Source organism: Aythya fuligula, chromosome 8 (genome assembly GCF_009819795.1).
Source record: "Aythya fuligula isolate bAytFul2 chromosome 8, bAytFul2.pri, whole genome shotgun sequence".
NCBI lineage: Eukaryota > Metazoa > Chordata > Aves > Anseriformes > Anatidae > Aythya > Aythya fuligula.
Window position 1 is genome coordinate 15150288 of NC_045566.1, and position 27739 is coordinate 15178026.

Below are 27739 nucleotides of genomic sequence, written 5' to 3' on the forward strand. Positions count from 1 at the left end.
TTAAGAAACAAAACGAGACTCCCTTCCTGCAGAAGCATGCAAAATTCGACGTCTGTTTATAAATACTAGGCACACTAATAATATTAGTATGACTATGTACGCTCTGAAGATATACATATAAAATAAGCTTACCACATCAAGGAAGATCAGAACAGTTGTTATGAAAATGTATGATAAACTATAAACAATAGCAAGAATTTTGAATGAAAAAATATGTTATTGAATGCATGGAGTTAAGCCAATTGTCATGTTAAAAAACTCAAAATGGAAATTTGCCACCACCCAAACGAACATCGCTGTGATGTTGTTTAGTAGAAAGAACATAGATAGTTATCTTATATTTCATATGATATTCTACTAAGTATTCATAGAAATAGAAGTGTTATGTGAAACATGATTTTTATGTTAAATGTTATTTCCAGAACTTCTGAATATGGTACTGTGGCTTATAGACTGATCGAATGATAAACTTATATAGCAAAAGTTGTGTTCTTTTATTCATAATCAGAAATATCAGTTAAAAGTCTCTCTTTTACAATGCCAGGTTATAATGCCACTACATCTAGTTAATATGAAGTAATGGAGTAACTTGAAATATGAAAGATGACATTCTGAATGAAAAGGCCAAAATATAAGAATTCTTCAGGGTGTTTCTCCTAAATCTAACTCCCCGAAAATCAAGTACTTGAAAGAGATTCAGCAGGCCATTATCTGAAACCTGAGAGGCTCAAAGAGGGTACACCTGCCCCCTATGGGCCTCTTGTTTAATCTTCTGTCAGATAGGCAAATTTATATTTGTAAGAAAGAAAACAAAGAATTGGTCGAATTTTCAAGATGGCAACAGTACTGGGAATTGTTCCTTCTATTTAAACACTCTGGCCTCAGAAAATGTGTAAAGCAGAATGACAAGAAGAGGGGCAATGTGGAAAGCAATTTACCTTAGGGCCAGGTTTCCCTGGCAGCCCAGGCTTGCCAGGATTCCCAGGAATGCCTTCTGGTCCAGGGTAGCCCACTGCTCCTTTCTGCCCTGCTGGTCCTGGTTTTCCCTTGAAACAAATTCAAACGAAATATAGGATGGTTGGCTCTCTTTAGCTTCCCCATTACAGAACTACATCATAGTCACAGTATTTCTTAAAACTTAAATAAAAACAGATCCAGTGACACAGATGGCTCTGAGTTAGCATGTTTGATTTAAATAGCTATTGGCTTAACCTTAGATGTGTTGTATTGTGGGATCTAAGCAAATTCAGCTGAAACCATGAGGCTGACTGCTCTTTGTGCAAGGCCTGGAAGATGGCTGAGTGTGTTGATTCTTAAACTGAAGCAAGGAAACCTGATGAAGTCATCTAAGCAACTCTAAAAAATTGACTATATGCCTTCATTTTACTAGATAGCATATTTTTTATGCTTGCAAACATATTCTGTTCAAATTTGTACGCATTAAAAATACACACAAACTTCTAATTAGACAAGTTTGTGTTAACTGTTGTTATACTTGCACTGAAAAGCCTTATGTCACATTCACCAAATCAACAGTAATTTTTTCTTAATAATTTTCTTTTAGACTGACACATTTGATCTTAGGGGGCTTGGAGTTCTGCAATTATCTCTGTATGAATTTATCTCTCAGAAATTTAAAAAAATCTAGCTAGAACACAGCTCACTGTAAGAAGTGTATTTAAGAACTGTCTTACAGATTATGAGAAGCATGCCATCTTAATCTCATTTCTAACTTCTGATTGCTGAAGAATCACATTCTTGGGATGTGCTTTGAGATTTCCTCTTTACTGTCTTTTCCTCCTCACTTCTCCATTTTTCTTGCCTTTCTCTTTGCCTTCATTTGCAGAACGATTCTCTCTCTGCAGTCCTCCAGATGGAAGAGCCAAATATTTACAAAAGACACAATTTGCTTGCCTTCAAAAGGCTATTCTTCCACTCTGCCCAGAAGGTACAAGCTCTGCGAAGCAGCTGCATTTCTCTGGTTACTGACAATGGTTTGATGCGAGGGAGTAAAATATATTTACAATACGTGCTTGTGTGGTATTATTTATTAGGGGACCAAAATAGCCTTGGATGCATTTTGTTCTTGGTTATGTTTACAGAACACCTACTACTTCCTGCTCTTTCTCTTCCCTCAGGGAGAAAGGGATGCGAGTTATTTTCTCCCCAGTTAGCTTCTCCAGAAAGAGCATTAAACATTTCAGCGCATGGCAAGTGAGAAGGAAGATAACCTCAAGAGATCTGTCAGCTGTACGCATCATGGACATACGGATACAGCCTTCTCTATGCTGCAGCTGTTCAAGGAACTGATGGGAGCCAGGAGTGAACAGTAGTACAGCTCTGTGCAGTGTAATGCGATAACTTGACTATGAGCCACATAAACAAATCACTTAAGTAACTATACAAGTAGGAAGCACCTTGTTATAATAGCTGCACTTCACTTCAATGTGCTGAGTAACTGAGTGTAAATCAGGATGCTGTCATAGAGTTTCAAAAATCCCTCTACTTTCACAGGGGCTCCTTTACACTTCCTGGACAATGAGGTGGTTCTTTAGAGTGAGCAGAAGACTTTCTGCTGTGACTCTGGCATGACCCGATTTTGGTTTTATTAATTAATGTATATGTTTCATTTATAACATGAAGATTATAAAACTAAACTTTTCTTACTTACAGGAATTCCAAGTTTGCCCGCCTGACCTGTTGCTCCTTTCTTCCCTGTGGGTCCCTAAAAGTTACAAACACTGGTGAACTGACAAGTGTTATAAACCCAATCCTCTAAGAAGAGCTGAGAATCATTTTCCCCTCTAGAACAAATGTTCACATTGCCTGGCTTTGGACCAGATCATTTCCACTTCAGGAGACAGCAGAAAGTTTTTCAACAAGTTAATACATTTTGTGGAAAACTACACCACTGTAAGGAAGTATGCTTTTACAGCACTTTCAATACCTTTCAAAAATGGAAATCATTTAAAGTTGGCAATGTAGATGCACTGAGTGTATCTGGAGGAAAGTACTAGAAAACAGTGTCACAAATGGGAACACTATTCTACGTTTTTGATAAAAAGAAAGATAAAATTTACATAAAACCACTTTTTTTTTTTGTTGTTGTTGTTTGTCTTGACTGATCTAGGAATCTGTAGTCTCAGAAAACCGAGTGATACTGACAGAAGATAGCATTCTTGTAAGTAGTTTAGCTACACAGAAGCCAAGTGCCAATGCAGAAAAGCTCGAAATAGGTCGGAAGGATCTGCGAATTCTGTTTACGGGATATTCCTCATAGAATATAGATATCAAACATACCAGAAAAAATTAGGAAGTATTCATAAATTACAACACGGGCATTAATTTTATCTTAACTCTCAGATATAACCCCTCAGACAGCAGAAACAAAAATAACAGTTGTAAGCACTGATCAAATAGAAAAGAGCTTCCAAGATTTTCTGGATTAATCATTTTTAAGAGTGCTATTAAAGCAAAAACTATGATAATTACACTGCCATATTACATAACATGCAATAAAGTGAAAAAAATAAGTCATTTTAAGTTTTGTTTTGTTTTTTGTTTTTTCTTTACAATATGAATATGATAAAATCAGCAAAATTGTGTTCTATTCTTTAATTTAATGTCTTTTTGTTAATAAAGGCATACATAAAGTCCACCAATCAGAACAGGAACCTGTGTATCCAAAGAACTCTATATTGTTTTCATTAAAATTTCTGAACACGTAAACTAAACCCAGATGATTCAGCATTGCAATTTATGGGATCAGCTTCGTGAGGCTTGTTATAGCAGCACCAGGCATGCCAATGGAGTTAAGACTCTGTGGATGTTTCCACTATTTTTTGTATAAATCTTTAAACTCTTTTGGTTTGCTCCAGGCTGGATATTGGTTCCATATTTGCCAATGGCAGTTTTAATCTGAGGGCCATTTGCAAGATCAAGAAAACTTTCCCCAAGGGAAAGGCAGAGGAATGAGTGATTTTATCCTTTGCTGTGATAGTTTGTTAAATGCAATATATCTGAGCACATGGTTATAGTACACGCTGACAATGTTTACACATCATATTTCCTTTTTGTTTCTCCCCATTCCTAACCTACTGTAGATTCTTGTATTCACCTAGAAAATTTTGTAATTTTAACAATCATCTGTGGAACATTTTGAAGAAAATTCCTCATTGAAGTTGCAAAGGCAATTCAAGTTGTAAGAAATCTTCTAGCCTAAATCTTTTGGAATCTCAAAGGTAAATAAAAAAGTCACCCTATGGTAGAATATAAAATATTTTTGGCAACTTTCAATATACCACCAAGATGAACTATTATTTCTAAAGGAAAATATTTAGTCTTTTTTCTTTTTCTTGACTTGTTCTGTCTTTTTAGTCTACTGTTCTGTAGCAAAAAAAAAAAAAAAAAAAAGTCTTCCAAGTCTGAGTGAAAATTCAGTGCAGTGCAGTACCAGGAGGCTTCATTTACAAACCAGAGCAGTAAAATCCTGTGTGTTTTTCAGAGCTAGTTTGTCACAAGGAACTCTGTTTAAGGGTATAACTGAATATCACTCAAATTTTTCCAAAAAAGCCTCTCAATGCTTTCTATTACCCCAAAGTAAAACCACTTATCTATCATATTACACATACGTACTAAGATCATTAATCAATTTTCCGTTCTATATATTTATTGTCCCTTCAGTTATGAAAATGAAAGCCAAACACTGAATTTCAACCTTATAAAACAGTAAAACAAAAACCAAACCAAAACCAAACAAACAAAACCAAAGAAACAAAAAAATCAAAATGATTTCCATGCTGCTCTGTTCCTACAAGCTTAATGTGTGGAAAAACTAGCCCAATAGTTTCAAAAGAGAATTTGAGTATGAAAACCAACTATTTCCAGGGAAATGCAAAACACCACTAATAGATACTGTCATACCAACGCCAAGACAATATACACGCATCTTAGATGAGCTAAACTGTGCCTGCAACAGAGAACACTGTGATCCACATGCAGGTGGCTACTGCCAGCTGTAGAAGCAACCATAAAAACTGTTGGAGCTTCAGTGAGCACTGGGCACTGCTCTGTTCCCACTTCAGACTATGTGACTCAAATGTATTGCTCGGGGATGTAAAACAGTACAAAAAGAACCTTCAGTTAAGTAATTAGCAAGAATTCAGCATAAATCTACAGAACAGCTTGCATCTAGATTTGAGATGATTTGAAACCTAAATATCTTTAGTATAGAGATGTCCAGCAAGCACAGAGATTTCTTAAAACATATTGTAGCAAATCTGTCTACAGCATCATTCAAATTGTAGTGGCAGACAATGATAAGAATTTAAACAGAGTTCAACTCAAACGTGCTGGTTCAAGTTGCTGAAGACTTCACAGGATGTGCAACTTGAGAACAAGTGATGGAGAGCCCTAATCTTCTTGTAAAGCTGGAACATGTAGGCAAATACTACATCTTTAAGAATATCCATTAGAAATCATGTTTTACTCTTGAAACAAGTCTTATGTATCAAAACCCTATAACTTTCTTCTTTTCTAAGGATAGTCAGCAAACAGTAAAAACGTACAATCTCCAATTAAGTGCACTGTTTCTTTACTTTTTTCTACTTACTTCTGAGCCTCTTTCTCCTTTTGGTCCTTGCTTCCCAAATCCACCTGGCTCTCCCTTTGGAAAGAACATATATTAAATAAATAACTAACAACACATCATAGGAAGGCAGAATAAAATGCAATTTCAGCAATCAGCAGAGAAACCTCACGGTTTGCAACACTTACTGGAGGCCCCTGCTGTCCAGTTGGTCCTCTAAGCCCTGGAAGGCCTATGTGACCCTGGGAAGCAGAAAATATAATATATTGCAATACAAATAACTCAGGATGTCATGCTCTGTGAGCTACAGATCTCCTTCGAAAGCCAATCTTGGGAAGTGCTGAGTGGCCTCAGCTTCACTGACTTCATCTGGATAAAGTACACTCAGCTCTCCTGACACCAGACCTTAGGGCTTTTCTTCTTTAAACTCTCTACTCCAACCTCAGTGCAAGAGGGAAATATATATTTTAAACAGTCCTGCACTTTTCTGTGCACAGACTATATTTGGTTCATTGATTTATTAGTACGTCTATCTGTAACTTAAACAGGATATTCCCTGTCAAGGGGTGTCTCTTCTGTTTTTCAATAAACAGAATGAGTTACCAGCCATTTATATTTGCTGAAAGACTGCATACAATTAATGAATGATTATTAAAATTGTATTTTACAAAGCAATAGCACTTACATTTCAAATAAAAATGTTAATTGATTTTGTCTTACAGAATCATTTAGGTTGGAAGGGACCTTTTGAGATCATTTAGAGCAACTAAGCTTAAGCAGGGCCACTTAAGATAGGCACTCCAAAACCTCTCTCTGGGCTGCCTGTTCCAGTACTCAGGTACCCTCACAGTTAAAAAAAAACAACAAAACAAAACAAAACAGTGTTTTCTTGTGTTCAAATGGAATATTTAATGTCTCTCAAAGCGTGCCCTTTGCTTGTCACTACATACTACTGAGATGTGTCTGGTTCCTTCATCCTCATTCCTTCCCATCAGGCATTTATACGCATTAAGATCCCCTGCCTGAGCCCTCTTTCCTCCAGTCTAAAGAGTCCCTGCTCTCCTAGACTCTCTTCACATGATAGATGCTCCAATCTATACTAAGAACTCATCAGTGCAGTGACACACCAGCAAGTGCATCTCAGCATATTAGCAATGAAACTTTTCACAGAATCACAGAATCACTTTGCAGCATTACGTGTACACACAGCACACCATGTTTAAATACAAAGAATTAAAAACCAAGAGGTATTACCTTGTAGCCCTCATCACCAGATTCTCCTCTATCTCCACGCTCTCCACTAGGCCCCTGGAGAGAAAAACACAGAGCACAATGTAACAGCTGGACTGAAATGCTGCTGCAGTGCAGTGAAAAAAGAAAGCTGGGATTTCTCTCAAAACAGACAGACCAACAAGAGTGAATTGAGGATTACTAATATTAAAGTTAGCTTGTCTAAAGGAATAAACATCATTTTTTTCTAAACAAAATGCATTACAACCAGGCAGGACACGCTTTTTAACATATTTTGCAACTGAAGACCAGAAGATAAAAGATGAATCTTCTATGGGGAAAAATGAAATAGGTATACTGGCCTCAGTAGAAGTTCTCCAGGTTTACACCCATATATATATATGGTATCAGAATTAAGACTCTCTGTGAATGACCAGACTTTATTTTCAAGGCATGTGAGGAAAACTGTCTTACGGCTTTCATAAGAAAAATGGCGGGATAAGGAATCACTTGGCTGTAACAGCAGCCAAGACTTTCAAAAAGACGTCCAGCCACTCGTTGGATGAAATAAGAACTGTGTTTTTCTTCCTATGTCTGAAGTGTGAAAAATTGGCCTGGCATCACTAACTGCAGTGCATCTTTACAGTTCAGAAATGAATAGGTTAGCTGCATCTACTGCATATCCACCAATAGATACTATTACGCAACTGCTTTTATACTCTCCAAGGATTCAGCACGTTCATGGCATGTTTCCTAAAGGGAATCTGCAAAGGCCCTGCTTGCAATGTTTGAACGGTCAGCACAGCAGTCCGCTCACCTACAACAGAACTGGCTGAAGTCTTCTCTCTCATGCCCTTCCCTAATTAAGTTAAGAACCTAGTCCAGACTGTCTTCAGTTACATCTGTGTCTTATAGGCCCTGCTTTTTGGGGAGGTGAGGTACAAATATTAAGGTCAATCTGAAGAGGAGTAGGCTGTACAAGCACTACTTTCTAGCACAAAGCCTGAATATTAAATGCTTTTAATAAGATTTTGAGGTTGCATTTGTTTTTTTGGACATGCTCAAAAAAATAATGTATAGAAATTTAGTAAGCAGAAAGGTTACAAAATTAAGCTTAATCATCTAAATTAGCTTTGGAGTGATAATGAAGTAAGTAAAAATATATTTCTGGTTAGTAAAGCAATTAGGTATAATTCAGTATAAACATAGAGGATAAAAATTCTGTTCCAAAATCTGCCAGTCTAAACACAGAATGATGTCATTAGTATAATTAAATGTTAGGCACATACTCCTAAAGCAGGAAAGCGCATATGATTGCATTTTTCAGAGAGAGATTACTGATTAAAGGACCATCACTCCACAGTTTTGTACGAGGGGGTACTGACTCCTTAGACAGTGATAAGAAGTTTCAGAAAGAGCCTGCGTTGTCTCTTGTATTGAGGTACCAATATAATTTTTTTGAGAAACAAAGACCTACTGGTTCACCTATGGGCCCAGGTGGTCCAAGCACTGTATTGTCTTCGCCTGGGTAACCCTAGAATAAACATATGGGTTAAAAAGTGCATATATGTTTAAATATTAGTAATACATGACAAAGCATGCTGTATAGATGGTACTAGTGAATGTGATGCTTATGTTTTTAATACAGTGGAAGTGGTAACTCCATTTCAATGTGCACCATTTGTTTTAGGAAATAAATATAGGAATTAAAAAAAAAAAGTATTTGCTCTACTTTTAAATGCAGCTATTAAAAATAATCACAGAATCACAGAATTGTCTAGGTTGGAAGAGACCTCAAGATCATCGAGTCCAACCTCTGACCTAACACTAACTAGTCCTCCACTAAACCATAATCACTAAGCTCTACATCTAAATGCCTTTTAAAGACCTCCAGGGATGGTGACTCCACCACTTCCTTGGGCAGCCCATTCCAATGCCTCACAACCCTCTCAGTAAAGAAGTTCTTCCTAATATCCAACCTAAAACACCCCTGGCGCAACTTTAGCCCGTTCCCCCTCGTCCTGTCACCAGGCACGTGGGAGAATAGACCAACCCCCACCTCGCTACAGCCTCTTTAATGTACTTATACAGAGCAATAAGGTTGCCCCTGAGCCTCCTTTTCTCCAGGCTGAACAAACCCAGCTCCCTCAGCCGCTCCTCGTAGGACTTGTTCTCCAGACCCCTCACCAGCTTCGTCGCCCTTCTCTGGACTCACTCAAGCACCTCCATGTCCTTCTTTTAGCGAGGGGCTACTGAACTGAACACAGTACTTGAGGTACGGCCTCACCAGAGCCGAGTACAGGGGGACAATCACTTCCCTAGACCTGCTGGCCACACTGCTTCTTATGCAAGCCAGGATGCTGTTGGCCTTCTTGGCCACCTGAGCACACTGCTGGCTCATATTCAGCCGACTATCAACCAATACTCCCAGGTCCTTCTCCGCCTGGCAGCTTTCCAACCGCTCATCTCCCAGCCTGTAGCTCTGCTTGGGGTTATTGCGCCCCAGGTGTACATTTCTGTGTTGGCACCAGCCTCTGAGCCACGTGTTTATCAGGTGGGCTTTCCGTGTCCTCTCTGTACCCCTCCCTGCCACCGTAGGGCTGGACAAAAACACCACCTGTACTCCCACTCCATCCACTAACCATCCCAGTCCCCTAAAGTCCCATTTGATGGTCTTCAGGTTTCTCTCTTCAGTGTCATCACTGCCAGCTTGGACTATTAAAAGAGGGTAATAGTCAGAGGGGCGAACCAGGTTGAGAAGCTTTCTGGCAATGTCCCTGACCCTGGCCCCAGGGAGGCAGCAGACTTCCCTACGGGTAGGGTCAGGCCAACAAATAGGTCCCTCTGTTCCCCTGAGAAGGGAGTCACCCACAACAATCACCCTTCTTTCTGTCCTGGTGGAGACAGTCCTGAGGTGTGGAGTCAACTTCCTTGCCCTAGGCATCCTCCTGAGTAGACTTTCTACCTGTTCCTCAGCTACCGGTCTCTCAAGCTGCAGGGCCTCAAACCTGTTGCATAAGGGCACCTGGGAAGGTGGGGCCGGTGGGGGAGGGCATCGCCTGCGATGTCGAGCAGGGACCTGTTTCCATTCCTCCTCAACTCCTAGGTCCCCTGCCTCTGCCTGACAGCTACAGGGCAGGAGGTCCACCCCCATTTGGGGTGCCTCACCCCAGTACCTGTCCTTCAGGCCGTGCAGAGAGTCGCTCCACAAGTCTATCTCCCGTTCACACTCCCTGATATCCCTCAACCTCTGGACCTCCTCCTTGAGTTCTGCCATGAGGCGGACCAGGTCATCCACCTGCTCGCACCTCATGCATACAGTCTCTCTGTTCCCCGCAGGTGGTAGCAACAGGCTCAGGCACTCCCTGCATCCGGAGACCTGAATGCCGCATTTTTGAACGGACAGTCAGTCTGGGTATGTACAGGCTTCCTAGAGAGGGCACTGTGCCTGGTGTACACCATCGCAGCTGAGCTAGCAGTAGACCGCCGTTAGAAGAGGTGTTCGTATGGGCAGGGGGGAGCGCTCTGCCCTGCCTGCGCTAATTACTGCGCCAACTGACGCGCTATGCCCTGTTTGCCCGTCCTGTTCGCGCAGGCAGGGCGCTCGCGCTCCCTAGAGGCAGCTTTTGAACGGCAGGGGCGGGGGCGCTGCTGGCTCCGCCTACGCCTTGTTCTCGCCTCGTTCACCTCCCTCGAGAGGGCTGCCGGGTCCTGGGGGCTCCCTCGAGTGGGCTCGGTGCCGGAGAAATTAGCACTGCCTGTCCGATCCCCGCTCCGCTACAGAATGCATCTGCCCCGGAGCCGATCGCCTCGGCAATTGGCCGATACTAGTTCTAATGGCCAATACTGTTCTAACTGTTCTAGTGCCCAATACTGTTCCAATACCTTTCTAATACTAGTATTAGAACAAAGTCCACATAGTCATTTGTTAGGAATGGAGAAACAGGGTATTTGACAAGAGCAAAAAAACCAAAATTTCTTCTACTGTCTTGAGATACGTACTTAATACAGGTAAACAAGCGTCCAGAAAATTCCAACAATCAGCATAAATAGGATCATTCTGTTTTTAATTCTAAATACAAAACAGCCATCATCCAAGTAATCCAAATAATAGACAACACAATTACATATTCTAGATGATATTTACCAAAATATTTAATGCAGAGGCAAATATTTTGAACATGATTACCAGTTTCAAAAGTGCATCAAACTGAAATTTCAGAGGTGACTAAGCAAGTTAGACTCCTACCTCCCAACAATTCAGTTTTCAGGTACTGTTTATGAAGATTTTCTCAGAAGCTATTTAGAAAATCCTCACTAATTGCCTATTAGCAGTATTCATTGCAAAACTGGCCCTAACATAAGAATAGGTTTCTTTGTCAGGCTCAACTCAAAATTAATCTTCCTGAAGGGAATCCCTGTACTTGCCTGGGGCTATACAGATTTCTCAGCATTCAGATTTGTTTGCAGGACTTGGAGCAGTAGTGAAAGAACAGTAGTGAATTTGACACTGAAATAGCAACATTGAGGCAATATCCTGCCCCTAACATTTTATATTAAGCATAGAGCTTTGACCATCATAGTTAAACTTCCAGCAAAATCCATGGGAGTACTCACAGGTTTAAAGTTTAGTGAATACTTAGCAGTTCCCACGCTGATTATTTCTGTCAGTAGCATTTACTGAGGGCAGTGGTGCTATCTGATACAATTACATATTTTTTACAATGGGTACCTTGTGTTTTAAAGCCTCAAACATTTCAACTACAGTTCAGAACTTTGCATCCAAATGATCAGTTTCTGCAGTTTGTATTTCTTTTCTTGTTCTCTCACAATACTAATATCTCCAAATAGTGGCTTCACCGCATGCTGAGGAAAACAGTGAGCTTACAGTAATATTTCTTTCCTTTATGACTACTCAAACGATAGAAAAGTATAATCTAACTTCATACCTTCTCTCCTTTGGGTCCTGGGGGCCCTGAAGGCCCTGGAGGACCTTGATGGCCCTAAAGAAGAAAACAAAACAAAAATTAGTTCCAACACAAAATAATAAAAGAAAGAATTCATTTTTTAGATGCTTGTTGTCATTATGTTTTGCTGCTTGCAAAATTAATGGGCACAGGCAGAAAAATTACTCTGTGCAGGAAAACCTATGTGCACAGTTAGAAACCGGAAGTTCTGGCAGGGCTTGATGCAAGTGAGGGGACCTGGGCTGGTTCTTACTTCAGGGTTAGGGCCACAGATGGACATTTCTGTTTGGAGTAGACATGGCAGTCTGGTCTGTAAGAGCAAGACTCAATCCATCTACAGGGATCATTGGAGAACAGTGATTATTTTTCAGTGAAAGTCACAATATTTTTATGCCCTTCAAGTAACCTCATTCAATCATTGGTTTTGTTACTGAAAAGGAAGCTGCCTGGCCAGACAGTAAACAGAAGTGGTGGTTTGCTGAATTCTCTTTATAATGAATAGCTGTAGTAATTTCATAGGAACTATATTAACAAATAGAGTGGGAAGCACTGGACAAACAAGTTTCAAATCTGAGGGAAAAAACAACTGCTGTTGAACTCACAAAGAAACAACTCATCATTGCTTAAGGCTAATGCTTTTAAGTAGGCAATCAGGTGTGATATAAAAGTATGTATCTGAAACACAATACGTTTGTGTATTCTAGATACAGATCTCACATGATATTTGAAATTATTTAGAGCACCAGAGTTAAATTCATTAAAAAAAAATCATTAAAAAAAAAAAAAACTCACCCCATAACCTGGAATTCCTAGTTCTCCTTCTGGTCCCATTCCTCCTAGATAGCCCTATTAAAAGCAATTATCAGTGATAGAAAAAATAGTTCCCTTTTAAAATGTTACAACAACATACACTTTATAAAGTAATCACTTGGAAAAAACTTCAGATACTGAGATTTGAGAACCACAGATTACTTCCTTGTTACTTCCAACTTCATTCATTAAAGAATACTGGACTTCTCCTTGTGCTGTGGAAATGATGGTCAAAATTTCAGTCCTAACAAAAGAGTTCAAGTCCTTCTCTTGAAAATTAGACAGGTACTTTAGTTCTAAACTTCACGTGTTATGGGAAACAATCCTGCATTCAGTGGTTACAGTATTGGACGTTGGAGCTGTGAGATGGGCAAATTGCCTCAGTTGCATGGAGGGTGCATTTGTTTTTGCATCTGCTATTACACAATGTGAAGCATGCTTGGAGAGCTTGCGATGAGAGAAATTCATAAAGTTAATGAAAATACCCTTAAACCAGTTAACATTGCCAGACTCCCATTCAATAGGACAAGCAGTCCTCAACTGAAATGCTTTGTTTCAGCCATGACTAAGGCTTTCTTTATGTAATAGCAAACCCCACAATTTCTTTTCTTGGAACTAGAAAGGTTTAAGGAACAGCAATATCACTAAATTATATCTGGATTGTGGGGCATGTGTACTCCACGGCAAGCCCTGCCATCCTGCTCCTCTGATTACCAGATCAGGAACATGACCGGTGCATGAGATCGCTTCCTGAAGGTCCATGAATTTCTGCCTGGATGGGTGCATAGGTCTCATGCTGACACTTAAAGGCCAGGGCACACATCGATACCTAGGGGCTGAGAAGGACTTCCAAATAGTTTAAGCACTGCCTGCATCTCCATCTCCAGCTGGTGATATTTGTACATGCTATACCTGTGACTTGCCTCCTCCCATGGAGAGACATGACATTGCTAAATCATAAATATATCAGCTCTTAAATAATCATGTTTTGTACAAACCGAGGGGCCCCGAGTTCCTCTTGCACCTTTGGGACCAATTTCTCCAGGTTGGCCAGAGTCACCAGCAGGTCCAATTTCTCCAGGAGGTCCAAGCTGCCCTTTTTCCCCCTATTGGTGTTATTGTATTAAAAATAATAAGAGATTGATACTATGTTTAAAATGCAGTTTAAATGCCTAATGAAAGCATGTAACAGCATTATTTAAGAGGATTATTATATTTACATGTCATTTACAGTAGTTTTTAGAATGTCTGAACCCAGAACTCCTCAGTGGAAAAAAATAATTTTGATAGAGAATTTCTTTGGTTTAGCCAAAGCTTTACATTTTTGATAGCACCAGAAACTGAGTTGCGCATTTTGATCCAAATTTAAATTTCCTAAGGTCTCAAAAGTTATCAAGTGCAGAACAATGACAATTCTAATTGCTATGGCTAACAAGAAAAAAAAAAAAAGCTTGAAGTGTGATGGAAAATACGGATAGGTTTAGTTCACTTTATTGGTGTTTTCATACTACAGTCTAACAACATATAAAACCTGACGTCTTTTGCAGTGCTGACAGGCTCTCAACAGTGTCAAGTGATTGAATGAAATTATTTTGTAATGTAAATTTCAGACAAAAGGGAATCTGGGGAGATGAAAAATACTACCTTCTTTCCTACACGTCCCCTTTGACCTGGATTTCCTGGTGTTCCTTCAGGACCCTGTATGTTAATTAGGGAGAGAAAAAGAAATGATTGAGAAAAGCCCTGGAAACATATTTAAATTGTGCTCCAAATTGGATAACTAAGCAGGCTTTTGTAATACACAGAGGTGGGAGGAAAAATCTCATTAAGCGTTGCTGTGAGAAAGTCAGTAGAGTAGGACTTTTTCAAGTTACAGCAGAAATAAATGGGCATACATAAGGGATCACTTATCAAAGTACTGAAAATGCTTTGGAAATGAAGAAACAAAACACACCAACTAATAAATCTTGTCCAGACAGGAAATATTATTTTAGTAATAAAGTTGCTTCAAGATAAATACTGGATTTAGAGAAATGCAATACACAGTCAGGGGAAAATTAACAAGACTTTGGGACTATCAAGTGTGAAGAGCAGGGCCCTGACACAACTTACTGCAGCAGGAGAGCCCTAACTCAGTTAGTGATGGTGCCTCCCACCGCCAGCCTCCTGGTGATGGTGTAAGTGGGTGAGTTGCCTGCAGGTGAGGAGTGTATAGAGCTACAATCCCGCTGTCCTCTCGGTCACTTCAAAAAATGACTCTCCTGAAGGGCTCAAAGTGTCTGGAGCTCACTGGCCTCAGGTTACCTGATAGCTCCTTGAAGGCAAGGAGGCTTCAGTTTTGGGTAAGGGGAGATCTCTCTCTCTCTCTTTCTATAATATTTTTAGAGATATTGTGGTGATGAGCTATGATAAACAGAGTTCAAACTGATTTGTGAAGTACATATGTTGCTTCATATGTATCTGTTCAAGTAAAACGTAGTATTAATCTCATCCCCAACAGGACAACCAGACAACTGATGATAGGTAATCCATTTCCTTGTTTAAACTAGAACGGTGATCTGTCCACATCCCTAGAATGAGGTCAAACCAAAATCATGATCTGAACACTCCCAGATGCTGGGGAAGATGAGTGAGGAGGGATTGCAGCCGCTTCTGGAACGCATGGAACAGAAACTTGAAAAATACCCTGCTAACCACATCCTTCCAAACATCAAATCACCAGACCCGCCTGTCTCTCTGAGGTGCAGCAGCACTGTTGATGCTGTTTACTCTATACAAGTTAATTACATACTTTGCAGATATGCCAGGGCCAAGCTGTTTTATAATTTTAATGTACAAAACATTCCAGCTTTTCCAGAATTGCCAATCCAAAAAAGAAGTCAGGGTGACATTACTGAATGAGAAACTAAAATTGTTCTGCAGCACACTGTGAGCTAACAGCACGCTGAGAGCTGGAAGTGCACTTTCTTCCTTTACTAGGAGAGTATGTCACTGTGAAGAACCCAAGACTTAAAAAAGCTAATTGTATCACTGAGGCTTAGAGGACAGAGAGGATAGTGCTCACAGCCGTTAACAGCTGGCCCTCTGAACTACTGTTTACTCAGACTCCATCATCACATAAGAGCTACAGCGAAGGCAGCCAGAGGACTGTGAATGAGAACAAGACAATTTTTGCTAAGGGAATCTGATGTCTGAATTAGGACTATGTACTTGCTTTGGAAACCATGCTCTAAAAGATTAGTTTACATTAAGAACTTGCATAAAACTTCAGCAAAACAGATTATATGGATGGAGTTTAGGTGCTAGGCATTATGCCAGAACAAATAAGCAAACTGATATAACAATGTGGACTGTGGATCCCAACGCTCATTTGCTATTCGACCTGTGTGTGTGTACTACTCTTTCTCTCCATCTGCAGTTTCTGGTTTAGTTATCTATGGCAATTGATAATAGGTTCATTTAAATATATGTTCATTTAATTCCTTTCACAGAAGCACCAAAATGAAGTTAGTTAAAGAAAAAGTGTCTTTTAAGAACAAAATGGAATCATGAAATTCTTTCTTCTGTCTCCTTGCTTTTTATAGTATCTGCCTCACTACAGGGCCGTTTACAAAGGAAGAAGAGAAGGCCCACCATAGATGTGACCTCACACCACAGCACAGAACTATCAACTGAAGCAAGGCTTCCTGGCACGACACACCTTCATTTCTGCAAGTCAGTTCCAGCATAGGATAGACAGCATCCATAATGATGTCTTTACATCACCTTGTCAGCAATACGGAAAGGCCACTGTTTGGAAAGACAGGCCAACTGATCAGGAACCACACCAGCAGATGTTGTTTGGATTATGTGGTGTCTACTATCATTTGATACTGGTTTTAAGCCAATTTGACCTGTCTTGTATCTCTCACCAGAGAAGGCCCTATAATCCAACACTTTAAGAAACCCCATGCTGTTGGTGTCTGTGCTGCAATCATTTTATAATGAAAGACACCTCAACATTAAGGATATCACTTCATCTAGAAATGTTATTTTTAGACGTAGCTTTTGTTGTTAAAGTGTATTTAAAAGAATGACAGCTAAACATGTATTTGGTGAGAACATCACCACAAAACCTTCAACTGGAGCTAGAACGTGGATGCTTTAAGTTCTAGAGCTTTATTATTTGCAAACTGCTCAAAATGGCAGTTCATTGTCCTGACAAACTTTTAATCTAAACTAAAAACTAAATAGCCCTGGAACAGCAAACAAAGCCATTAGGTAGGGAAAGATACAGAACAATAAAACATCTTACAGCACAATTTATGGTAGGATATATTATCTCACCAACATCTTTAGGCATTTAAAAAAAATATATAGAATGATTTAATTCTGTTAAATTGCCCACCGTCTCCAAATGAAGGTGAGGATAGAGACTAACAATGGAAGGTTGCCTGGAGGGGAGAGATCTGAAGTGAGAGACACCAGGCTGTGTGGTGTATGTGTCTAGGTGACAAGTGTGAGGAAATACTGTCTGCTAAGAGACCCCAGATTTAGGATGGGGAAAACACTTGTAAGCTCTACCAACCCTGAAAAGTAGAACCACATAGAAAGGGGAGACAAACTAGTTTAAAGATGGTAATCTTTAATACAATAGCAAAACAGAAAATAATAATAATAATAAAAAAAAAAGTAAGCTAAATTAAAAAGGAAATAATCACAAAAAGCCCACTTAAAGTTGAAAACACTTACAGGAACACCCATTATGCCAGCTTCACCAGGGGGTCCGACAATTCCTGGTATTCCCATCTCTCCTTTTTCACCATCTTCTCCAAGTAAGCCTTGTTCTCCAGGGTCTCCCTTAAGGGTAACAAAAACAAACAAACAAATAAATAAATAATCGAGTTACTGTTCCAAAATTAATTATTCTTGAGAAGAGTGAATTTAAAATCTTCAGGTTTGACCATAAAAGACAACTGAAAAACCACCACATTAAAACTGACTGGAATTTTTCCAGTCAAATTCAGATCAGGCTTCAAGTTAGGGTAAAGCCCTTTCTATCTCATTCATTCACTCCTACAGCCAGATTTTACTTCATCCATCTCCATCTACCTTGAGGATGTGACGTCCCCTGTCCTTGCATGTGACACAGTCTCTGGCATAGCACTGATCTGGCAGAGGACATGGAGCAACTTTGGGCTCACTCTGTCCAGCATGATGGTCATAAAGGAAATAAGATGTACTCAGTTCTTCAGTTTGCTTTTCTCTGTCAAGCCATTCAACTTTGTTAAGCTTGCAGAGCAGATCTGTGCCTAAAAGGCACAGGAAAGTCTATAATATATAGGGCCTCCCATGTTAAAACTGAGCTTACTCAACTGGGCTCTGCTGAACTTGTGAAACAGAGGGGGGAGAAAAAAGATATTTTGGTCTTTAAATTAATTTGACTGCTTTACATCTGCCATAAAAACTGAATGTACCTTTGGGCCATCTTTTCCTTGAACACCATCTTCTCCTGGAGGTCCTGGTTCACCCTTACAGAAATGAACAATTGAAAACGAAGTTATTGCCACTAACAGAACTTCTCCAGATAAAAGTATTGCCTTGCAAGAACTAAAACTGGTCTTACATATGCTTATCATATTTTTGGACTTTTTGAATTTTGGACTACTTTTATGTTGTGATAATTTGTTTTCATTTTTCACAGATTTACAGTGATAGTTACAGCCCTATGAATCTGGAACACTGGAACATGTAGAAGACAATCTACATTTCAAAATTGAGGCAATACTATGCTCATGGAACACTGAAGGTTTGAATAGTGGTACTGAGATTGCTTAGTTTCAGAGTACATGACGTGTAATTACAATAACCTTAAGAATACATCTGTTTTGTTCCAAAATTTCCACGTTTATGTGAATAACTACTATATTGGTATGTACAGTGACTTAGTTTAGGGCCATGAAAACCTCATCATTTACCAACAGTACTATCTACTATGACTTTTTAGAACATTTGCATTTCTCAGGGTCTGATATTCAAAGACAGTGGCAACTTGCAACTTTTGATGCAGATAGTAAAACAGCAAATACAAGCTATCCTATACTGCTAACGCGGTATTTCAGGCATAGAAATATGGTAAGTCTAGAGCTTCCACTGTGTACCAGTACCAGGTATTACTGTTCTGCCAGGGCTAGTGGATTGCTGAATGCAACTTACTGGAGATTTTGGGCAGGAGAAAAAGATAACAGCAAGGAGCTAACATATCTTGAGAGTAGCTCAATGGTAAGGTTCGAATCTAAAAGGATACGGTTTATACTCTTTTACAAGTGCCATGAACAAAACCTGTCTTGAGCATTTTAAAAGCTTTTATCATCCTTCAAAGGTAGGCAACTGTCACATGAAAGAGGTAACACATGCAGAAAGAATAAGCAGGTGCACAAGTGTTTGGTAAAACTAGTTGGTGAATGAGCTATTCACAGCACCAGAAGCAAATCAGCTGCATGAGACAGTGGTACAGAGGGATAGCTTGCTCTGCTGGGACTATAATGTTCCCGTTATTTCATAGGAATCTGTATACAGTGTTATTCTGTGCTGTTATCTTAACAGCTGGGCTAGACACCCTTGGATTTAGTTTCGTGCTCAAACCACTTATTCATGGGTCTCTGTGACATGAGACACTTAGAAAAATTTCAACTTCACAATCAATACTCTTTTTAACTTGTCATGGCATTACAAACATTCTTTTAAAATCTTCTGACAAATCAAGGTTTTCTGACTTGCATTTCTGACACATTTGTAACATACTTTTCTTTCTGGAAAAGATTCACCCAGAGCTCACCCTTAAACCTTGGTCGCCTGGTTCTCCAACCTTCCCAGCAGGTCCAGCATCTCCCTGGAATATCACAAGAAAATTAAATCTTGAAGTTGATATTTCTAACAATGATGGGGTTTACAGATAATGCAATCATCATGACAACACTGCTTAATGGATCACATACTGTATCATTATCTACTTGGCTAATAAGTCAGATCACTCTGATTTCATTTTTTTTTGGAAACTGGAAAAATTTAAAAGCCCAAGTGAATAATTTCAACATTTACCTTTGTGCCTGGTTCCCCCTGCAGTCCAGGTTCTCCTTCAGGGCCAGGAGGTCCCTGCATGGTACAAGAGCTATTCTTACACATGATCATCAATAATAGTTTTGCTACTACCAAATAACACAGCCAAGATAGAAGCAAAAGTATGACATGAGACACTTAAAGAACTGCATGTCTGAAAAATAAAAATAAGAGAAAACTGTTGTTGGTCTTACTAGAGACTGACAGAAGAAGAGTATAAAGGCGTTCAGAACTGTACCATTGAGCAGTAATACACTGAAGACTCAGCAGTACCACTAAGCATTTACCTTTCATCATAAATTGCTAGCAAGCTAAGCAATAATCTACCTTTTGGAATTCTTACTGACTACTCCATCACTGTTTAGGCTTGGAGTTAAGTAAATACAGACACTGGAAAACAAATATACAGGTTTTCAGCTTTCAAAGTGTAAATGGTATTAGATTACTTCTTGTAGAATTTACATTTAAACCCTTTCCTGCTTTGGTTTTTAACAGGCAGTCATAAGACTGGGTTCTGGGTGACTGAGGAAGTGCATTTATTTGAAGAAGCCAAATTCCTTTTGTTCTAAGTGAGCTCATCCCTCAGCTACTTCATTGCAAATGTGTCTAAAGCATTCTGTCATACTTCTTTCAAAGAGATATTAAAAACAAGGCAAAAAATAGAAGTTAGGAAGAAGACAGCCTGCAGTTGCTTTTCTTCATCTACCATTTGCAAGGACATTTGATTAATACCATTCCAGTTTCAAACCCCCAGCCTTGGATAAACTGTCTAACTGCAAGGAAAATGTTTCTTTTTCCCCCCACAACTTGTTTACTACAGATGTCGTGAATGCATGCCTGACAACAGCTCACAATAGAAAGAGGTACTTGGTTCAGACATTATTGCTTTGCACATGCTTTAAGAGAGACTCTCAGCAGCTCATGGTATTTAAGTCAGTTACATGTAATCCAAAAAATAATTTCTGAACACATTGTCTAGGCATATTCTGTTGCTTGAGTGTTTGTAATTAGGATATAGATGATGAAAAACTCACCTCCAAACCCATTTCTCCAATAGTGCCAACATCCCCTGGTTGTCCTCTTGGACCCTGGCATTAAACAAAATTTTGGCTACATCATGCAATTAACATTAAATCATGTTGCACAGCCTTGAATTTGTCTCTTCAGAACACTACCAGCTGGCATAAAGAAGTATACTTCATTGTCTTTCCTTCTGAATCCCACAGTGTATGCAAGTACCATGAAAGCATACAGTACCAAAGACCTCATTGCCAGTCCTGACACAGGGAAATAACAGATTTCACACCAAAATAACAGTTTTCCAAGAATAACACAGATGTCTCTTCTTACAGACCAAAAGTAAAGTGTTATCTGTACTAAGCTCTCCCCTTGATTAACTGAGACTTTGTTTAATTAAGGTTTGTTAGACTGTCTGGTTTGTTTTGTGGAAAAGCCTACAGTCTGGTACAGAATTAACTGAAAGCAACTACTGTGTACTTCACTGTGGATTTAGCAATGTTTATAGAGAACAATCACTGAGGTGTAATGGAGTAAAGGCTGGAGTCCTTTTAGTAACATCAGTAAATATGCTATGATCATTTTTTTTTATAAGCCCTACTAGAAATAATAGATTGCAGTAACACATGTCTTCCTAAAGTCGCATGCTCAAACTCTATGCATGTTAGATTGTCCACCTCTGCATATGGACTGGGATTTGCATGCCTGGGGAGCAGAGTTTGCTTGTAACAGCTTACAGCTGATTCTAGAGCCACTATGAACATATGTCAAGACAAATCAACCCCCTAGATGTATCCAATCTGAACTCTGAAAGTTCGTACCCATTTACCTCTTTTGGACTCATTTGAGTTTAAGGTGATTCTACATTCAAAACATTTTGTTGCTGTATAAAATCTCATGTAAAGTAAAGATGTTGCCACTTGTATTGGTGATAGAAGCCTTTTGAGCAAGTATTTACTCTTTTTAATTTCACCTCCTCCTTACAAACTATGCATATGGTTTTCCTCCTCCTGATGACTTGGCAGTGATCACAGAAGTCTGTTCTTCCCTTGCAGTACCAATGTAAACTACATGTGAACAAGAACATTGCAGCAGATGCATCTATTTTAACCTATAGATTCATTGAAGTGTGAAGAATGACTGAAACTGCAGTTAATTTCCTGTTGATAATTCACTTGGGCTACACTATGTCCATTGGGTTTTGGTTTGCAGCAGTTCCATGACATTCCACAATACAGTTGACAGAAAGCTCAAGTCTGATTCAGGAGTCAAGTTGTAATATTCACACAGAGCTAAACTTGCTGGATTGGTAACACATCTTTCCCCTGTGACTTCCAGGGTCGCCAAACAGGGCAATATAACAGCATATTTAACCATTAACAGCAGATAATTTGCGAAGAAGATTTTCACTGAATTGCCTGACAGTAGGTAAAGATAACATGCAATTTAGATCAAGCCTGCTACCACAAATAGTTCTAACTGCATTAGTTTCTTTGCTCCTCCATCAATAATTTGCATTTTTCTGTTCTGTGCAAAAACTAGTGACAGGGAAAGAGAAACTGTTTCGGCAGCTGGCTTCTGTATAGTGACCAGCTGTCAGAAGATGAAATCAACTTGCTTGCAAAAGCAGTCAAAAAAAAGAGCCAAGCGTTTAATTTGAAATGTCTTGCATCATTTTCATAGCTTCCTTCATAGCTGACAGTGCGATTCTACAATGATGAGAACAACAGAAATGTAGGTTGCTCAAGAGTAGACCACTTAAATTAGATAAGGCTGATTGTCATTTAATATATATAAAAATTCAGTATTGACCAGAAAATAGTAGGAATTTTATGTATACATCTTGCAGTATAAGGCTCTCAGATGTCACAACATTAAGATTAGGTAATTAGGTAAAATAGATTAGATTATATGGAAGAGCAAAAAGTGACATGAATCCAATAACAGATGTTAGAAAATACATTTTCTGTTGACACATTTTGCCTTTCCTACAAGTTGGCAACTGAAATAAACAGGCAATTTTCAAAATAAAATTTGCTAACATTTCTAAAATGTTGGCTGTTGGAATTTTTCTAGACCACACTTCCCCATTGTGCAATGGCTTTCTGTAAGCATCTGTCAGCCTAAGGATTACTAGAAATAATTTTTAATAATAGAAATAATATTAGAAATAACATACTTTATATCAACACTTCACTTTCAAGATTTAAATTAACTGTATGTTATTTGATGTCCAAAATAACATTTCAGAAGCAACAAAACCATGCATTTTGACAACTCAGACTTCTGCACTATTAAATGGCAGCCTTTCCCCATGTCCCCCTTCTAGGAAAGCACATACTTTCATTGTACTTACATAATCTGATTTACCCACAGAGATGGTGATGCAATAGTATTCCTATCACGGCTACATATTTCAGTACTTTGTATGTATTTGCTGCAGATCCTTCATGTTCATCTGTTACAACATTAGCCACATGAAAACAAGTGTGGCTTTGAAATAATAATAATCAGAACAAGAATCCATTCAGCAGAGGAATGTCTGAGGTTTATTAGAACAGTCTCTTTTTTATTGAAACTTTAACCTGCCAAATAGATGTGGTTCCTGAGTTTCTGAGTAACAATCCTAAAATTTGTCTGAAAAAATGCACTAACATCAGTATTGGCACATACATTTACATAATCCGTAACTTGGATGTCTACCTCAATACACAGTAGAGCCACCTAATATTGCAATCCAGATTCTGCCACACTGTCTTACGTTGTGCATGCCTTACTTCAGTGCTTCCCAACATGATTAACAGGTCCCCTTATTTACAAATTAGGCTAAGGAATGGAGGCAGACTCTAGCCCTGTAGTTTTAAAACAATTACCCCACAATTCCTACCTAACCGCTGCTAACAACAAATCTTGGTAAAATGGAGCTTGAGTTACTAGGGAATTCAGTACAATATGTGGAAAAATTTTAAAGCAGGCATAAGGATCGACTTACTGTCTCTCCCATTGGTCCTCTGTCTCCTGTGGTTCCAGGAGGCCCAGGCAAACCCTCAAAGTTAAAAATAAAATGAAGTAAAATAAAAAATCAGTTGGAAACAAGCTGTTTCACATTCTGTGCAAAGTGACTTCCCTCTCTTATTTCTGCTCACTCAATCACTTGCTCAGGAATACCTAAGAAATTTTTTCTTCTGGATGATATGCACTGCCATTCATCTGCATATATACAGACACACACAAGTCCCAGTAAAGGAACATGAAATGAAAACCCATTGTCAAAGGTGAGAGGCACCAGGCTCCTAAATCTGGCCAGAAGAGGCAAGAGAAAAGCAGTGGCAACCAGCGTTCTGAGTCTCAATTTCAGCACAACATCACTACCATTACTGCTTTGCTTCTGCTTTTCTGCTTCCTTCTTTTTAAAAAAAATACCATACCATTAGGATTGACCAATAACCTCCTTTGTAAAAGAAAAACTTAAACAGAACACGTTAGATTTCCATTAAAAAAAAAAAAAAGACCTAAAAGAGAAATTTTCTCCTACACAATATATATATTTCATGTATTTTTCTTTATTTATCCCAACACTGATGGCACACATCTAGTCTAAAATCCGTCAATTATTTTCTATGTCACAATGAATTTCTCCCTTAAAACTACAATAAAACCACTACCAAAACAACTTCTAGCACTCCCAAGCTACACATAGTTGCCATTCTGCTGCAGTTTGCTAACATACTGTAGGTATGCACTGTGGGCAATCATCCATGAGAACACTGGTCTAGTAGCAGACTACCAAGTTCACACTTACTCTCACTTCTGCTTCTGATTCTTTGCATGAAAAAATACAAACTCTTATGTTAGTTTTCCAGCTGCTCCAAAGTAGACAAATTCCCTTATATGAGTGATAAAGAAGTATGGTATTTGGTGTTTGGGATGAAGTACTAGAGCATTTCATACTCACTGGTGCACCTTGATCTCCTCTTTGTCCTGGATTTCCAGCTTTGCCCTGGTCAAAGAGAAATATTGAAAGATGATGCTGGCTTCAGATAACTTCCAAACACAGCTCAGAAACTTGCGGTAACTGCATTAAGGCTTAATACAAAGATTGTCTCCAATACTTACAATGAGCCCAGGAGTGCCTTTCTTTCCTGGATCTCCTCTTTCTCCCTGATAAATAACCAAAAACATGTGAGTTCTATGTGCATTTGCTAGATAAACTGCATACAGCTGCTACAAGTTTAAAAGTTGCGTTAAGTGCAGAAATCGCGGATTCAGGCTTAGATGAGTTTATACCATAATAAGGAAGTATTTGAAAAAGGCAAAAATTTGCAAGGCTTCTCCTAGACTAAATGGAAATTTGTTATGGCTTCTAACACAGTAGTGTTTAGTGTTTTTGTTGTTGTTTGTTTGTTTTGGTTGGTTTGGGGGGGGGGTATTGCCAGTCATGATCTATTTAAATGTTTTGTACAGTACTGAGCAATGCAAGCACTCACCTTAATGCCTTGTGTTCCTGGTTCTCCTGGAGGACCATCTAGACCTCTAGGTCCCTGAATATTGAACAAGTGATTAGGAACATTAATTGCGTGTTATTTCGGGCTATCAGCAGGGAGATGAAACATAAACTATAGGAGAGGGAAACATGTTTTGTTGGCATGTACTCTGAAAATCCACAGGACAAAGAAAAACTTTCACTATATGTTAAGTGTAAAATAGAGCTTTAAATAATAAATTTAATTACTGGCTTACTATAATGTAAATGTAAGGTTTTCTTTTTGTTTGTTTTTAAATATATAAACAAGATGTTTAGGGACTCTGTTGGACCCAGCTTGCAGACAAATATTTTCCACTCATTTTCATCCACTTTTTAAGCATGCAACACATATTTAGAAGTATTTAGATGAACACTGGTTATATGGGGTGCTTGCTTTTGAGCATGTTGTACATGTAAAAAAAATCCAGTTAGCTTGTAAGACTTTAAAACAGGCAGATAAAGTTCTTCCATTAGTAAACCAATCTGAGGCAAGATTAAAACCAATTTATAATCTCTCAGAGTGAATTGCTGTATTATTAAACTGTCTACTGTAAATTGATATTTTACAATCAATATATGAACAAAAACTATTACATTATGCTATGCTATTACAAATATAGCAAATATTTATTGCCAAGATGTTCAGATATGATTATTTAAGATTAGTAATGCAAATCCATTAGTTTACAAGCAAATAAAAGAATCCTTAAAATAGGTAATAAGCAAAAAGGAAAAGAACATTTTATCCACAGTGACTCAGGAGGGTATTTCCATAATTCTAAACACAATGAATGTTTGTATATAGAATACAAAATTAAAACCAGTTAACAACAATCTGAAACCAATGACCGCTTTAAATAAGAGCTAGATGAATATCAAGACAACAGAGCTGGGCTCTTTACAGCCGTATGCTGTGGGAGGATGAGAGACGACAGCTTTCCTGGTGACTTCTTGGCTGTGTTGGTACCAAGCAGAAGGAATTAGTACACTGCTATGGCATTACCTTGAGGAAATAGATCTGCATTTTCAGCGTGAACTACTCAGTTGTGGAGAACCTTACTTCTTGGGTCATGGTTTATAGTGCAGGGCATGCAATACAACTCTCTGGAATCAGATGTGAAAGTGTTCTATTAAGCAATAATGCAGGGCTTATAAAAAGACTTCGTTGGAAGTGCTGGAAATACATCTGATTTTATTTATATTACTTTCTCTTCAAAAAATGTTTGTGACTTCCATGTCCCTCTTGAGCTTCTGAGGTAAAAAATGGCAGAATTCTGTTCACTCTAACTTGGGTTTACCAATGAACATCAAAACCTATGTCAGAACAGGTGATGAACACCCACCTGCCCCTCTTTGGAGCTACACTAAAAGAAGGGGCTGGCCGGTAACTTGGAATCCAGAATCTGTTAGGTTTTGCTCTTGCAACAGAATTGTCTCAAGAAAAAGTCCTTCCTTTGAGTTGATGTATCATTACATCCCCTGGCCAAGCCATAATTATCCCATGAGAAGCTTATCTGCCAGCATTTCAGCACTGCTGCTGCCGGTCAGCATGAGGGAGAACACAGGAAACGCAGGATGAGGAAAAGGAACAGGCAGGGAAAGCTGTCTGAATACTTCTGAAACCTTGGACAGTTTTGGTCACAGCTTTTGTGAGGCAATCCTTTTGTTATCTTGGCCACCTTCTCTGTTTTGATGAAATAATGACTGAGTATTTACAGGCACTTTTTTTTTTTTTTTTTTTTTTTTTTTTATAAACCAAAGGAGAAAAGAACAGATGCTATAAGAGACAACAACACTCCTGGCTGCTGCAGGGCTCTTGCTGAGAAAGGTACCAATCCAAAGACAACTAAAAGTCTATGGAGAAACTCCTAGGGACTTCAACACACTCAACGATCAGGACCAAAAGACTAACAGTGTTTTCAAGAGTGATGGAGGCCTTGATAAGAGAAACAGGACTGGGTCTCAAGTTGAGATTATGTAATTGTGTAAGCCGAATTACTGAATTATTATATAGCATTACTTAAAAGAAAGCTAAATATATGGATTAAATTAATTTCAGGTTACTGATCTGCTCTTTTTCTGTAACTGATACCTATAATGCACACCAAATGAATTGTGATGAAAGCTCAAGGAGGACTGAGCAGGTTTAGAGTCCTATGATCTGACATTGCTTTCAATAGAAAGTTCTCCAATAATGGAAAGGAAAGTGAAGGTGGGAAGCCTTGAGATGAAATGAGGATGGGTCAATGAGCTGGGGGTAAGGGGAGATAGAAGTTCAAGAACAAGCTACAAAGGAATCCCCTCGGGAACATAGGGAGGGGAAAATTCAGAGTGTTAAATTATTCTGCAATTGCTAACCTTAAGTGTTTCTCAGACTTCTTAGATACATGGCCTCTCATTTGTCTTTGCATTCTCCACAGGGCCGATAAGATGAAATATTCAAGGAGGACACACTTTAATTGTATGAATTTGTGTAATAAAGAAATTTTATCTTCTATCACTAAT

General features: G+C 38.8%; 1 protein-coding gene across 3 annotated transcripts in view; it reads right to left on the reverse strand.

Annotated features, from left to right (window-relative positions):
• COL24A1 (collagen type XXIV alpha 1 chain) overlaps positions 1-27739 on the reverse strand; it is a 136156-nt gene that overhangs the window by 18204 nt on the left and 90213 nt on the right. For all 3 annotated transcript variants that reach the window (XM_032192067.1, XM_032192066.1, XM_032192068.1), the window contains 19 exons: positions 25197-25250; positions 24826-24870; positions 24665-24709; positions 23702-23755; positions 20727-20780; positions 19675-19728; positions 19412-19465; positions 18051-18104; positions 17326-17433; positions 14239-14292; positions 13593-13700; positions 12577-12630; positions 11767-11820; positions 8295-8351; positions 6842-6895; positions 5776-5829; positions 5612-5665; positions 2672-2725; positions 939-1046 (listed from right to left, as the gene is read on the reverse strand). In XM_032192067.1, the coding sequence (XP_032047958.1) occupies positions 939-1046; positions 2672-2725; positions 5612-5665; positions 5776-5829; positions 6842-6895; positions 8295-8351; positions 11767-11820; positions 12577-12630; positions 13593-13700; positions 14239-14292; positions 17326-17433; positions 18051-18104; positions 19412-19465; positions 19675-19728; positions 20727-20780; positions 23702-23755; positions 24665-24709; positions 24826-24870; positions 25197-25250 (1173 nt within the window). The remainder of the gene's footprint in view (positions 1-938; positions 1047-2671; positions 2726-5611; positions 5666-5775; positions 5830-6841; positions 6896-8294; positions 8352-11766; positions 11821-12576; positions 12631-13592; positions 13701-14238; positions 14293-17325; positions 17434-18050; positions 18105-19411; positions 19466-19674; positions 19729-20726; positions 20781-23701; positions 23756-24664; positions 24710-24825; positions 24871-25196; positions 25251-27739) is intronic.